The sequence below is a fragment of the Dermacentor andersoni genome, chromosome 4 (genome assembly GCF_023375885.2).
Source record: "Dermacentor andersoni chromosome 4, qqDerAnde1_hic_scaffold, whole genome shotgun sequence".
In the NCBI taxonomy this organism is placed as follows: Eukaryota; Metazoa; Arthropoda; class Arachnida; order Ixodida; family Ixodidae; genus Dermacentor; species Dermacentor andersoni.
The window spans coordinates 94,787,414-94,801,771 of NC_092817.1; the positions used below are offsets into that span (position 1 = coordinate 94,787,414).

At 45.9% G+C, this 14,358-nt stretch overlaps 1 protein-coding gene across 3 annotated transcripts in view; it reads right to left on the reverse strand.

The window, feature by feature from the left end:
- Positions 1-2,845: 2,845 nt before the first annotated feature.
- The window catches only part of LOC126536505 (cytosolic non-specific dipeptidase-like), a 29,935-nt gene continuing 18,422 nt past the window's right edge, over positions 2,846-14,358 (reverse strand). For all 3 annotated transcript variants that reach the window (XM_055074054.2, XM_050183501.3, XM_055074055.2), the window contains 6 exons: positions 13,718-13,862; positions 12,019-12,118; positions 8,790-8,961; positions 6,670-6,755; positions 5,078-5,244; positions 2,846-3,059 (listed from right to left, as the gene is read on the reverse strand). In XM_055074054.2, coding sequence (XP_054930029.1) covers positions 3,012-3,059; positions 5,078-5,244; positions 6,670-6,755; positions 8,790-8,961; positions 12,019-12,118; positions 13,718-13,862 — 718 coding nt within the window. In that variant the 3' untranslated portion in view covers positions 2,846-3,011. The remainder of the gene's footprint in view (positions 3,060-5,077; positions 5,245-6,669; positions 6,756-8,789; positions 8,962-12,018; positions 12,119-13,717; positions 13,863-14,358) is intronic.

Sequence of the window (14,358 nt, forward strand, 5' to 3'; positions counted from 1 at the left end):
GGATTTTTGGAAATGTGACCGTAGCAGTATTCTTAGACATTCAAAGAGCATTCGACACTGTAAGTCACATACACGTCATTGCTGGTATGTTAGAGCTTGGCCTACATGGTCGAACACTGCGATGGGTGTCAAATTTCTTGAAAGATAGAAAAATATTTATGGAAACAATCGAAGGAGTGAGTAATTATCACAGCATCACGCAGGGCGTTCCGCAGGGCAGTGTTCTCAGTCCGTTCTTATTCAACTGTGTCATGGCAGCCTTGCCACAAAAACTCCCGTCTGGTCTACATTATTCTCTGTACGCAGATTACATCTGCATATGGGCCTCTGGATCTCATATACAAAACATTCAAACAACGCTGCAAGAGGGTCTTGATAGTATCGATACCTATTAAAAGAAAGAGGCATGAGTCTTTCAAACGCAAAGACAGCCGTACTTCCTTTCACTAGACGACACCTGAATGATTTCCAACTTACGCTTAATGGGCAAACTTTGATGTTTGTGAAAGAGCATAAATTTCTTGGAGTTATTCTTGACCGCCAGCTAACATGGGCATCACACATCCGCGCAGTTGAAAAGCAGACCAATGCAGTAATAAACGTACTTCGGCGACTCGCTGGCACAACGTGGGGGGGGGGGGGGGGGGGGGGGGGAGGATCAGTCTATTCACTACTACTAGTTCATAACGCACTCATAAAACAAAAAAATGCTTACTCGGCACCTATTCTCCATGGTTTATCCCAAACTTCTGAGGAACGTCTTCAACGTTTACTAGCAAGGGGGCTACGAGTGTGTCTTGGGGTTCCGCAGGCTACCTCGAGTTCTTTAGCAATTGCTGAAGCTCGTCACCCACCATTTCCAGTCATACGATCGGTTGAAACATGCCGACATATTTATCGCATCTTAACCCAACACGAGAAGCATCCATTAAACCTCGCGCTTACCGAAAGAAACAAAAGCAACATTCATGATGTTGTTCAAGAACACAAAGCATTATTACCAAGATTTGAATTATGCAATGTAGATGTTAGTTACCCTCCTTGCATGTTAAAAATGCCTAAAATAGAATTATCGGTCGACAGGATAATATCTGAGAGATACATGTTCATGGTAGCCGCACAACAACTGGCACTCTTCCAGATTTACTCCTTATATCCCCAGTACATCCACGTTTATACAGATGGTTCGTGTCATAAAAATTTCTCGACTTCAGCATTCGTCGTTCCACATTTGGTGCTAGAGCAAACATTTAAATTATCCCGAGAGACATCTTCCACCGTGGCAGAACTGTTTGCAATCCTGTGTGCTTTGCGTTTCATAACATCAGAAAAGAATTCGCAAAAATGGGTTATTTTTAGCGATTCGCAAGCCACTCTCACGTTACTACAGAGCAATAATAAAAATTCTTTGGACACTTTGGTATTGTATGAGACGCTCAAAGAACTTACAAAAGCAAGCGCAATGAACCACGTAATAGCATTTCAGTGGATACCTGGGCACTGAAATATTCCTGCGAATCGGGCGCACAATAACGCAGAGACAACCAATCTTTCCCTATTGCGTAGTGAAGTCCGTCTGATCCTGAGACAGATTTCCTGTCGCCTCAGCAAAACTACCTGGTTTGATCAGCAAACTAAAAAATCGGAGTTATACTTTATAGACCCATGTATTAAGCTTATCAATGCCGGAAAATCCAAGAGACAGAAAATTTGAAACATTGGTACACCGCCTGCGTCTTGGTGCTGCACTTACGAAACACTTCTTGTACAGGATAATACCTGTCTCTAGACCGCAGTGTTCTTTTGGCCATCCAGACGAAGATGTGCATCATCATCTCCTCGAGTGCTCGAAATACGATCCACAAAGAAGGGTACTGCAAGCGAATTTGTTGATATTAGACAGAAGACCATTAACTCTAAGAAAGCTACTTGGCCCATGGCCAACTGCGGGCCTTCAGAAAAGAGCACTTCTTGCTCTGAAAAAGTTTTTAGAGGACACCAACATTCTGGGAAAATATTAAGTTTCAGATGATCCGAATACGCTAAATGAGTAACATAAATGTTGTTCGTGGTTCATGACTGGTTTATGTGGTGATCGCAACTTTTACGCAATATGTATAATTCTGTTCTGTACGTGCACTGCATTAGATGTGTTGTGTGTTGTGGCTGTTCGAAATATCTGACTTTATATATGCGTGCGTGTACTGAACTCATGAACAAAACTTTGCGATTCATGTACTGTTGGACTGTACATTTTTTGTTCATCCAGTGTTCTACATAGTGCCATATTTTGTGTCGTTATTCTCCTTTTTTACGCAAATTTGTTTCCTTTGCCAAGTGACAAGGAATAGCCGGTGTCACCATGAAAGCGCCAACCTATCCTAAAATTCATTTCAATAAAAAAAAATGAAATGTGCTTTACGGCCTGGAAGTCTATTTCGTATCACCTCATGTTATCCTACTTTGATCGTTGGACAATTTATTTTCTTGTGAAGAAACTAATTGAATTAAAATTAAATTTTGGAGCTTTACGTGCCAAAACCGCGATTTGATTATGAGGCGCGGCGTAGCGGGGGACTCCGGAAATATGGACCGCATGGGGTTCTTCAACGTGCACCTAAATCTAAGTACGCGGGTACTTTCGCATTTCGCCTCCATCGAAATGCGGCCGCTGTGGCGAAGAAACACAATAGTTGCTAACATTTCCCACATTTCAACTTCCTCACTCCTAAACTTCACTAGTTATATTTAAAAAAAGGGCGTTACCTTTTGCACAACTCCATGTGGTTATATAGCTTCAGACTTTGCTGACACTTAGTAATCTATTTAATCGAACAACAACAAGAAAAGTACTACCTGTAAATTTATTCCGATTGCGCTGTTTTATTGAACGCTGGAAGTGTGAGGTGTGTGTTTAAAGTGTGCTACCGGCCCGCAGGTGCAGAAATATTTTGTCGGCAATAAAGCCCGTGGAGATAGGGTCGATTTCTGGGCCATGTCGTCCGGTCCGGTCAATGGAGCTTTGCGACTTCGTACCAATAAGCAGCGAATTGCTTTGCCTGCAACAAAAGGAGCGAAAACGAATAAAATGCTTATGAAATTATATTTACTTATATGCACTAAGCTTAATGCGAAAGTCCTGTCGATAACCGACAGGGCTTTCATCAGCTCCGTCATCAGCCTGGACACGGTGAAATAAGTCCGTAACCTTATCTGCTTCTCGCTCAACGCCCGCGCTAGATTGTGCTCCGCACATGTTGAAGTTAGATGTCTTTCAGTGCATACTTTTCGCTTTCCATTGAGACGTTCTGAATATGCAGAGGCTTGGCGAATGTGTCACCATTGCGAAAAAAATAATAGCTAGACGGCACAGGTGACACGCGTCATCTGGTTCCGCAGCTCAATGTAGCCTTGTTCTGATTCATGTACTGTGCTTTAACAAAAAGGAATTCTTAGCAACGCCCATAAATATGTGGATCTTTCTTAACAATGACTCTTGCCATTAGCGCATAAATTGTGCAGCCTATAAGACACTTCCGTTGCTGTTAATTCTCTCACACGCAATAGACGCAAAGATTGTTCCCGGAAATATGCACCACTCGAGGCTGACTTAGCTCTGGCGTCTCTTTAATGCGTTAAGTGCTAAGCACAACAGCATCAACTTCCAGCGCACGCTGAACGTTGCTGGCGTCACTAAGGCTTGTTACGCACAATGCATACGCACTTTAGGAAGCACTGTTAACGTTCTGGGTGAATCTGTATTGATATCTTAATTATGCCTCCTATACCAGCAGTGAATAAATTATACACTATGCAAGGAACATTCGTAGTTGTTAAATTGTCTCCCAGGCAGAAAATCCGAAGGCAGAGAGCGAGAGAGAGGAAAAGGAAGGCAGGGAAGTTAACTAGACTTTGTCTGGTTTGCTACCTTACACGTGGGGGAGTGAAAGAGATAGAGAAGACATGAGCCCAGATCAATCGCGCACACTATACTAGCGTCTACAGTGTCTGTATACAAGCTGCAAATGCGAAAGGGGCTGCCAAAGAAATGCCGTAGTCAACTCTCAGTTACTTATCTCGCTGGTCTCCCTAATGCGTTATGTGCTAAATATATGCGATTTAACTTTGAGCGCACGCTGAGCACTCCTACTAGCGTCACTAACAGGAAGGTAACTATAATTTCCTTGTCAGGCTATTCTAAATAGACTTCCGAGCATTAATGCGCACTGTCTCTTCCAAAGAAAAAAAAAACGTTGGTGTAGTCCCCAGTGACTGTCATCGCGCGGATGCCTGCGGAACATCGACGGAACACTACATGCACTGCCGGGAAGCATTTAAAATCTTTAGCACATGAATGTACCCAAACTAATGCCTCCGTGTAGTGTTGTATCGTACAGCGGTCTCAAGAGGGAGAAATACTACATATATATATATTACTTCAGCATATGCTTCTTGCTTTATTTCGTTACATGTATATATAACCGCGTTTGACGTTTAGACAGTTTCTTAAGTTCTTGGGCACGCACACACTTAACTCGTCCGTCGCCATCGCCCGCAAAAAAATTAAAAAAAAATCGCTCCCAAAAAAGAAAAGTTAGAGGGCGGCGGCTTCTCCTCACCACCTTTATTCGTGCGGAGAAGCCAACTTCGGAAGGCAATTTCAAAGAGCCACACAAAAAGAGAAACTTCTGCAGAGCGTCGCCAGTATAATGCATGCCAAAAGTTTCAAAACCCCTGCACATGACCAAACCTGATGACGAGCCGCGTACTGGGGCCTCAGTACAAATCGTTTCTTTAAGCCACGAAAATAAGGGTCACTGTTTTGCACGCTCTTGAACTTGTGAGCACCACACTATACGGAAACTGGGGCATGTTGGTTATTTTTGATCATCGAATAACGCCTCGTAAAACGAGGGACGTGACATGCCTGTTCCACACTTCTTGAGACCTATTGCTTTACACGCTGTGGCATGGTCACACAATAGATTCTGTTGTCGAAAAACTTTTGCCGAAAATTCTATCATACGCAGCCCTCAGATAAAACCTGCGCAAGTTACAGGAGAGAGGATGGACTTACTCCGTTGATGTAGTTCCAGAGACGAGTGTTCTCGTTCTGCGCATGCGCCGCGCTGCCCGCGGTGTTGATGGGCATCAACAGCGTGTTGCGGCACACGTGGTCCTGCAACGCCGAAACAGTACCGATGGTGCCTCCTTCGCAGGTCAGGTCAGGCTCCACACCGTGCACTGCGTGTCACGATAACGCACTAGTTGAAGATTACTGCATCAGACGTACTATACCTGACGCCTATGGTTAAAAAAGAATGTTTCACTTTCGCTGCTTTGACCCTAAGTGGCGCTAGCTAACGCTCCTAGCGCTAATCTTGTACACGTGCGCAAACGTCCAGAGCAATTAGCTGATATTGCCGCGAGACAGAAGTCTGTCGCATTAGGCCATCATCGATGAAGAAGACGTAGAGGTGGCTCCTCGCCATATTGGCTGCTGTGACTCCTATGCAGCTCGCCTTACTTCTAAATATTTGTAAATATACGTTTCATGTGCAACAATATAATGGGCGCGACGGTGGCTTAATTGATAAAGAACCGCGCGCGTGCTTCTTAAGGTGTACGCACGGTTCCCACTTGAGGCAAATAATTTTCTCGTGCGCTTTAATCTCCCTTTACTCTATTATTTCAACATATTATTTAGCATGACAATCAATCTCTTCTATGCTTTTTTTTAAAAATGGCGCAGGGTTGACAATGAAGATAAATTGCTCTTATTTGTTTGTCGCGAGGAAGAAGAGGTTTTTTATTAACCTAATGACCAACAAGATTTCAGATTGTGTAAGGCATGCTGTTATAAAAAAATTCGCCGCATGAAAGCGATCGTGTGGAAGATTTTTCAGGTGCTCCCTTCGTGAGATTATTTTCACTCGCACAACCTAAGTACTCGAACATGGCTATGATTATAGCAACTTCCATGCACTGTCTTTTTATCCGGTGTATTTGACGAGCAGACGGGATAACGGCCCATGTCGACAATACAAAGAGAAAAAGGAATAAAAGTCAGAGAGGTTCACCAGGATTGCCCTTGGTTTGCTACCTTTCTATAGACATGGCACCCTGCGATCGGAGAGGGTAAAACCGTCGTTGCAAATATGATACTAGGAAAGAAAACTAGAATAGGTTCGCGAATGCGCACACGCGATACATATCATGCATTTACAAACAGTTCAGTTGACACTAAGAACCGCAGCTGCTGTCTTAAAGCAGTGGGCAAAAATACCGGCCTGTACCGAGTTCTGGAGATTGTTTGTCTTCTTACCTGTCGGTATTCTAACCTGCTTTAAGCTATCACAAAGACAAAGTCTTTCAGCGTCGACAGACGTACACTCACAGATCAGTGGACGCACTTCATAGTTTCGTTGCAGCAGTAAGTGTTAAACGCTGCACTATCTGTCATACTGATAACGTACAGGTGAACATCATCTAAAGCGATACGCAACCGCAAGCAACACTCCACAACGCCAGCATCCGGGTAGCAGTCGAAGTTGCAACAAATGGTTGAGCAAGTGTGATAGAGAGTTACTCTAAATCGCATACTCGCAATCTAATCTGGCCATTCAGGCGATATTGTGCCAGTCTTCTGGGATCGACGTGTAGTCTCACCGTGTTTAACTGCAGCCGCAGCAGCCTTGAAGTGCGGCGTCATTGGGTCCGTGAACCATGTGGAAGTGCTGTGTGTCATCGTCACCCTGCGTGAGTGCGCGCATCAATTCGAGCATCTATCTATCCCTCCACTACACCTGTGCACGTCACACTTTTGAGAGCAGGGCGGGCCCTTTACTCGCTCGAATTATCTTCTGCTAGACGAGAGAGAGAGAGAAGGTTCAATACTATCTGGACCGGTGAGCCAGTAGTTGAAGGCTTGATGTGGTATACTCCAGCTACGGCCACAGCCGTCTGATGACATATACGACGACCAGGATGTTCCCCTAAGCTCTCACGCTAGAAAACCAAATAAGAAATAAGCTGGTGTTTCTAACACAATGATTTATAATAGACTTATGCTGACGTTGTCTTATGCCACAAATAATGGAAGATGCCCCAGAAGATAGCAGCCCTCGTGGCGAAACCTTGTGGCACTATGATCAATCATAATGGGCTAAAATTTAAAGGTATGTGTATACTCGTGCTTGGCAAATCAGTTCTGCGGCAATATGCAAGGTAGGGGAAGTTTCAGGAAAGTAAAAAAAAAGGAATGTAATGCATCCAACAAGCACGAAGCCACAAAGAAAACCTACAGGGATCACCCATTAAAAAAAAATAAAGCCACCACAGCTCATGAAAATTTTGTCCTGGTCAGAGAACCAAACTCGGGACCACACATTTTCGGGGCGGTAACACTGTCATCTAGGCTAACAAGAAGGCCAGCAAGGTCACAAGGTGAAGCCAGCAACTCGAAGCGCGGGGCACTGAATAGGACAAATAATTTCGATGGTATTCATAGCGCACGCATACCATGAAAATGTGAGACAGGCGGAGAAGCGCTATTTCACTTTCTGCCGGTCCCTTATTTCTTCTGTGTGCGGTGTTAACGTCATTGAAAGGAACTGTTACCAACTTGCCCAAGCTTTAACACTTGCACGACAAATCGTTTCTGCGGAAGTCCGCGAGCCATACGTTTCATGAAAGGGAAGAACTGTCATCCACTCAACAGTAGCACGAAGGTACAATTTAACTTGTGCTTGAGAATCGTTCTCTTGGGAAAAGCAACAAATAATAATAATAATAACATTAAACATGCCTTCGGGAGCAACATGCCACTGGCGATATGCTTACGAAAGTAGACAAATAGATTATGCGTAGCCACTGCGATAATAGTTCTCTATTTCACAAGATAGTTCTGTACTTCACAAGAAGACTGGATGTTAATGTCAGCGCATTCCTAGAGCCAATGATCCTTCCTAGAGTCAATTAGTTACACACGGAGTTACAGGCCTGACCGCCGTCTTGGTCAGGTGCTCCGCAGCATCTGAGGACTGAGGGCCATGGGTTAATTGCAGGAGTCATGAGGGAGCTAGTGGTCAAACATTGCACCAGGGAGGTTAATTCCTGTTCTGGTGAGGGAGTGCTTTGTTGAAGCTTAGCGGGCCTTCCTAATTTGTTTGCCTTACCTGATATGGTATATGATACCCCTACCATATCTAATATATCACGTGTTGCGCGTAACTTGTGTTAATATTTAAAAATATGCACGTGCAACGTGGGAGGCGAGAACCAAGATAATGTTGTTTGCCGTCCCTTGGAAAAAGTCAGACTGTTCTTCATTTTTTGTATTTCGCCTAATTACATAATTAGTCATTAATTATTGATCAACTTTTCAAATATTGTATCTATAGCAAAAGTGTCAACGAGAAAATTGTAGACCATCCTTAAAAAACTTACGCAGAAACTCTTAGTGCTTCTTGCTATCTCCACGCTCAGGCCGCCTTCTCTGCCTTTCTGTAAATAAATTTCTCTCTCTCACGAACACACACACACACTCTCTAACTAATTATGTAATTAGGCGAAATATAAGAAATGGTCTGGCTTGCTCCGTGCGACGGCAAACAACATTACCTCGGATCTGTCCAGCTACGATGCACTTCCATATATTTAAATTTCGGCACAGGTTACGTGGAACAAATTGTATATACAGGGAAGAACGCGGAGCGTTGTTGCCAGCTACGGCAACATAGCGTCGTGATCACGATATAGCCAGCGTGAGGCGCTCAGATTTCTCTCACTTGAGGCGGTTCGGGCTGTTTCGTTGGGCGAAGCGTTGCTCCAGGTGTTTTGTGACGCACTCCTTCACCTTGTCCGGCTGTTGGTCGGGAACCGTGCGGATGGAGAACTTGCCGTGCACGTGGGTCGGTACCAACTGCGGCTCGCCGGGATCAGGGTAAGCGCCCGAGATTCCTGCGTGCGGGACGTTTACGAAATACACCTTCATATAATACATCAGCACTCCCCGACAAAGTTGATGCTCAGATGACTCCCGAGTATACCCAAGATCTCGGATAGAGAGAAAACGGGAGATTAATATATTTACAAAGAAGCAGAGAGACCGGTCTGAGCTGGCTGCACTGGCAAATATGGATGGGAAAGAAAGGGAGAGATTAGGAAACAAAATCAATTCTAGGGTTTCGTGTGCAAAAACCACGTTCTGATTATGAGGCACGTCGTGTTGGGGGAGCTCCCGTAATAATTTTGGCCAGTTCTAAGCAGAGTGGCGTTTTTGTATTTCGTCCCAAAATGCTGCCGTCGCGGCCAGGATCGAACCCTCGACCTCGAGAACAGCAGCTCAATAGTATAGCCAGCTGCGGGTAGCCGTGATGATGAAGAGAAGGAGGCGAGCGGGAGTCAAGGCCACACCTATCGGAAAGTCCTATATGCCCTGAACAGTTTTGCTTGTTCCTCTATGATTTATAAAGGAATAAACAGGGAATATTGGAACAGGGCATATGTGATTTTCCGGGAGTGGCTTGTAAATAGGCTAGGGCCACCGTTATAATCAAGGCTATGCTGTGTGCGTTAGGTCAAGCACATAAAGCAAGGTCGTCAGATAGTGCACTGAGATCGACGTACAATCGGGGAGCCCAGCTTCTGTCGTGCTCTCGTGTACGCTGGACAAACTAAAGGCAGTTTCGCCCTAAAGGCCGAGCATCGATTGCGGTAGCAAATTAGTAGACAGGCATAGTAAGTAAAGATAGTAGTTTTATCAGCCGTATAAACTTATAAACACTCGCTTTTTCATGAAGTTAACAAGCATATTTTCACGCGCACACAGGCAAACATGCACATCACACTCAATGACCGCGGACACTCGCTGTCAAAACGCTCGCGTGAGGAAGCCCAGCTGAGCAGCGAGCAAAGTGACCTTCCTGCTGTCTATCGCTTCAACGCAAACGTCAGCCCACGTATAGACTCTGCCCCGAAACCAGATCGCTTTTTAAATGCCCGCGCCATGCGCAATTGCTGCCGAAGTACAACGCCCGCCTCCCCTTACTCCCCCCCCCCCCCCCCCCCCAGTTCCTTGCGCACGCGAGATTGAGCCGCGAGGGTCAGCATCGGAAGGGTACCGCCCTCGATCACCCTCCGATGCGAGGGCTAACGTCGGCTCACCTTCGCACGCTTTCACTCGCACATACAGCACACGGCGCGCGACGGCGGTGTCATCGCCTTTGGACTTTATACGGAACATCACGGCAACGGCGACGACAAAAATGCGCCTGGTGTGTCCATATCATTCTTATTTCAATAATATGTTGCGCAAGTATGCATATATACGTTCACGTGCAATCATAAACCATATTGAAAAAGAAAAAGCTACTCGCTAGACTGAAACCATGACGTCAAATAAACACCTTCCTGCATTGTCTCATCCTATGTAGGGCGTCTCAGATAACGTTAGCCAAGCTGTCCAACGAAACAAAATTTATAAGATATGGTGCAAGATACGATCTTAAGATTGCGCGAATGCACTCGCATACCGAGATCTTCAGAGCGGCCGCGCAGTTATCACGCGATGATCACGTGCTCACTCCTGGAAGGGAAGAGGGCACGTTTCGCCGCTCCCGCTGCTCTTCAAGCCTGGCCGCGACGCCACAGACAAGGCTTCCCTCCTTTCTCCTTTCTTGGAACCGGGAAGACTCCCTCTCCGCCGCTCGGGAAGAAGCGCTATTCCCCCGATGCGCTTTTGTCTTTGGGCTGACGAGCGCGCGACTGGGCGCAACTCAACCCAGTCGCGGAGACCGCCTCACCCCGTCCTCCTACAGCATCCGGCCTTCGCTAGCGACTGACTGCCCCAGGGCCCGAGCGCGTATCCCACAAAGTGAGCTTAACTTCCTGTGTAGTTCTTCCATTGTGCGTCTTTTCGCCTCAGCCTTGCGGAACGCTCCACCGCTGTGGTTGTTTTGTTTGTGTTTGTATGTTGCTGCCTTTGTTGGTACACGAACCCTACTGTAAATGAGCACCTTAAGTTAAAGACACGCCCCATCCCCTTGGACTGAACCCGCCATGCTGGAAGTGAACCGCGGGTTGGGGGTCACAGCTCTGACATGCTAGGGCTGCTGCGAAAGTGTTAGCGAGCTACTGCCGCACCGCTGGCTCGGTACGATCGAGAGAAAGGTTGGTTAGCGCGCACGAACTTGAGTTATACCCCTATAAGATCTACGGTGTTTGATCGTCAAAAGTATGACGACCGAACATTGTAGGTCATAAGATCTTGTACCATGTCTTTCAAATCTTTTCTTGTTGGTGTTGTAGTTGACAAGCATGGCTAACGCTAACTGGGAAACAAGGTATATTCTATTGTACTGCAAATGTGTTATTGAAAAGGGAATCATGCTAGGCGCGATAAAGCGTGATAGAGAGCATGCAGCCTTCTTTGGTAGGTATATGCATTTACTGGTGACGGGATTCAATCACACAAATATTACAGCGCATGCGATAAAGTGAACAATTAGGAAGCTTTTAATGAAACCTTATTGACTAGATAAACTAATATTGCCATTTTTCGTATGCATATGGCGCCCGCCTCTTCGGGTCAATATGCAAAATTTCGTAAGCATGCCTTCCCACACACATCACTTGTCATAACCAAAACGGCCGCACTGCCGCTATAGATAAGAAGCGTGTTTTGAATGCCTTGACAGCACGCGGAACGGAGGGTGGCAGGAAGGATATCGGCAGCCGGCATGTTGACACTTTATTGCACGATTCTAGCCCGAGGTCCGCCAACTTGGTTAGGCAAAAGGAGGCATGTGGAGGAGCGTACTTGTGTGTGTTGAATATCGTTTAAACGCGCTATCAGCAACAGGTTATCGTTAATGAACCTGTTCGGCCCAAAATAAAGAACAGCAGGCGTATGCCAACTCAAAGCTTCTCGCAGTTTCTGATTATATAAGCGATGGCGGGTAGACAACTCAACTGCGGCGCTAGTGACGGTCGCGTCCTCAGTGCCTCGGCACTTACCGTGCAGAGAGAGGCACGGCTCACGCCAACGATGCACCAGCGTTTCGACCTTGTCCTCGTGGGCGAGTCTCGAGACACCCATTTCCCAGCGGTACTCATTCTGTTCGAGAGAGAACGCAGTGACGCAGTAAACAAATGCGAAACAACTTCAAATAAGCGAGTCCAGGAGAAAAGTTACGGAACTGGAGTTTCCTATACAAAAGACCCAAGACATGTACGCTCACCACTTTATAACAGTTCACGGCCCCGTATAGCTCGCCGAACATAACCTCACCGATTAAAGGCTCCGCAAATAAAATATCACTACTTATTCTTTGAGACGAAAAGCTTCATTTATCTTTCTTTTTATCCAGACAGAAGCTCACTATAGACAAATGTTTTGTCACGTTGGGGTTCACGTACTCTTGCTGTGTCCTCCTATGAAAGTTCATACGCAGAGGAGTACAAATAGAAAGAAAAAGAAACTCTACGCGTAGCTGGCGTCCTTGGTCATTTCAGTCAGCTTTGAATGCAGAATTTTACAATCAGAAAATTCAAATGCTCACATTTTATTTAATACATAGAATAATATAGCACTGAGTATATGGTATGCATTTTTACTCAGAAGGACCACTGCAAATGATGGCAGTTTTCCGAAGACTTCAAGCAGTTACCAACTCAACCAAATTTTACCTAACCAACCGAAAACTTAAGATAAAGTGAACATAATGCAACCTAACGCAACGCAGGGCAACAAAACATAGCAAGATGCGGCATATTGTACACCATTTGAAACATAACAATGACCTCCTCCTCTTAATTTCTATGCCGCAACATATTCCGTCGGTGAGCGTTCCGCCGGCCCTATATAGAAGAGGCGAGCTTTAGCTGCATTATTGTGCCTATGTGAACTACATTTACTTGCAATATTAATTTATACTTAGTGTGTCACTGGCTCGTTGAGCCTCTTGTGGCGAGACTTTTGCTTGTGACACGTGACTCCTAAGTGTGTAACCACGCAAACGTTGAAACGGTTTAGACTGGTTCATGCCGCCTTGTCTGAAGTCCCTCATGTGTCACATATCTAATCACGCAAAGTTGACACGCACGCGCGCACAAGCACAAACACACACGGACGCAAACACACGCACACGCATTGAAACGCACGCAGACACATACACACAAACGCACACAGGCACACCGCACATACGCACACAGGCACACCGCACACGAACGCAAATACAAACACACACACACACACGACACTCACGCACACAAATACACGCATGCACACACACACAAGCGCCGAGACACACACTGATACAAATCGGTAAAAGTGGTAAAAGGCGCAAATGTGCGTATGCACATAAATCACAGATGCCGCAGGCAACATTCTCCGAGCACATGGTGGACGGCCAAGCCGCATCTACGCCTTCCCAGGGCAAGTTCGTCATCGCGCAACTTAAGCGGCGATTGTGGAGCACGGCCACGTATACGTCTGCGGCACCATGTCCGAAAGAGGACGTGCTGTCTGTTGTCCTTTCGGTCGCACATCTATGCGAAGAGCCTTGAGATTACCTTTTTTTCTTTTATGTGGGCCATTTATTAACGTGTATCGTTAATAAACGTCACAAACTGCCAAGCATTCTTGTACTGCGGCACGTACAATGGTATTCGCGTCGCGGAAGTGCGCAAGTGAATGCAACGGCCTGCGTCTTACGAGACTGAAGTCGATGCGACGGTAGAGCTCGCGTTCGTGGTCCGTCACGGGGCGCACGTCGTCGTAGATGCCAGGCACCGCTATTTTCCCCGTAGCGTCCATCAGACTGTCGAACAGGTCCATAAGGTCGGACATGGCCTCGTGCCTGAGAGAAAGAAGGTCGCGGGCAGCTAACGAGTGCTATCCGGCAAACGACAAAAAATGGAGACGTACAAAAACACAGTTCGCAATAGGGGATCAGAAAATTTGGTTGTGGGAGTTCATAGTTTTGTTTTTCTTTTTTTTATTGTTTAACCTAGGTAGGACATTGGCAGTATAATAGCAAGAGCTTGGTGGCGCAACCCACCGCCCCGTTCCAAAAGGGACGCTCATAAGATCCATCCATCCATCCATCCATCCATCCATTCATCCATCCATCCATCCATCCATCCATCCATCCATCCATCCATTCATTCATTCATTCATTCATTCATTCATTCATTCATTCATTCATTCATTCATTCATTCATCCGTCCGTCCGTCCGTCCGTCCGTCCGTCCGTCGATCGATCGATCGATCGATCGTCGTCAAGCATTTCTAGTTTAGCAGACATTAACTGCCTATGCCTACATTAGCATCCTGTATATTAGGCCGACGGCGTT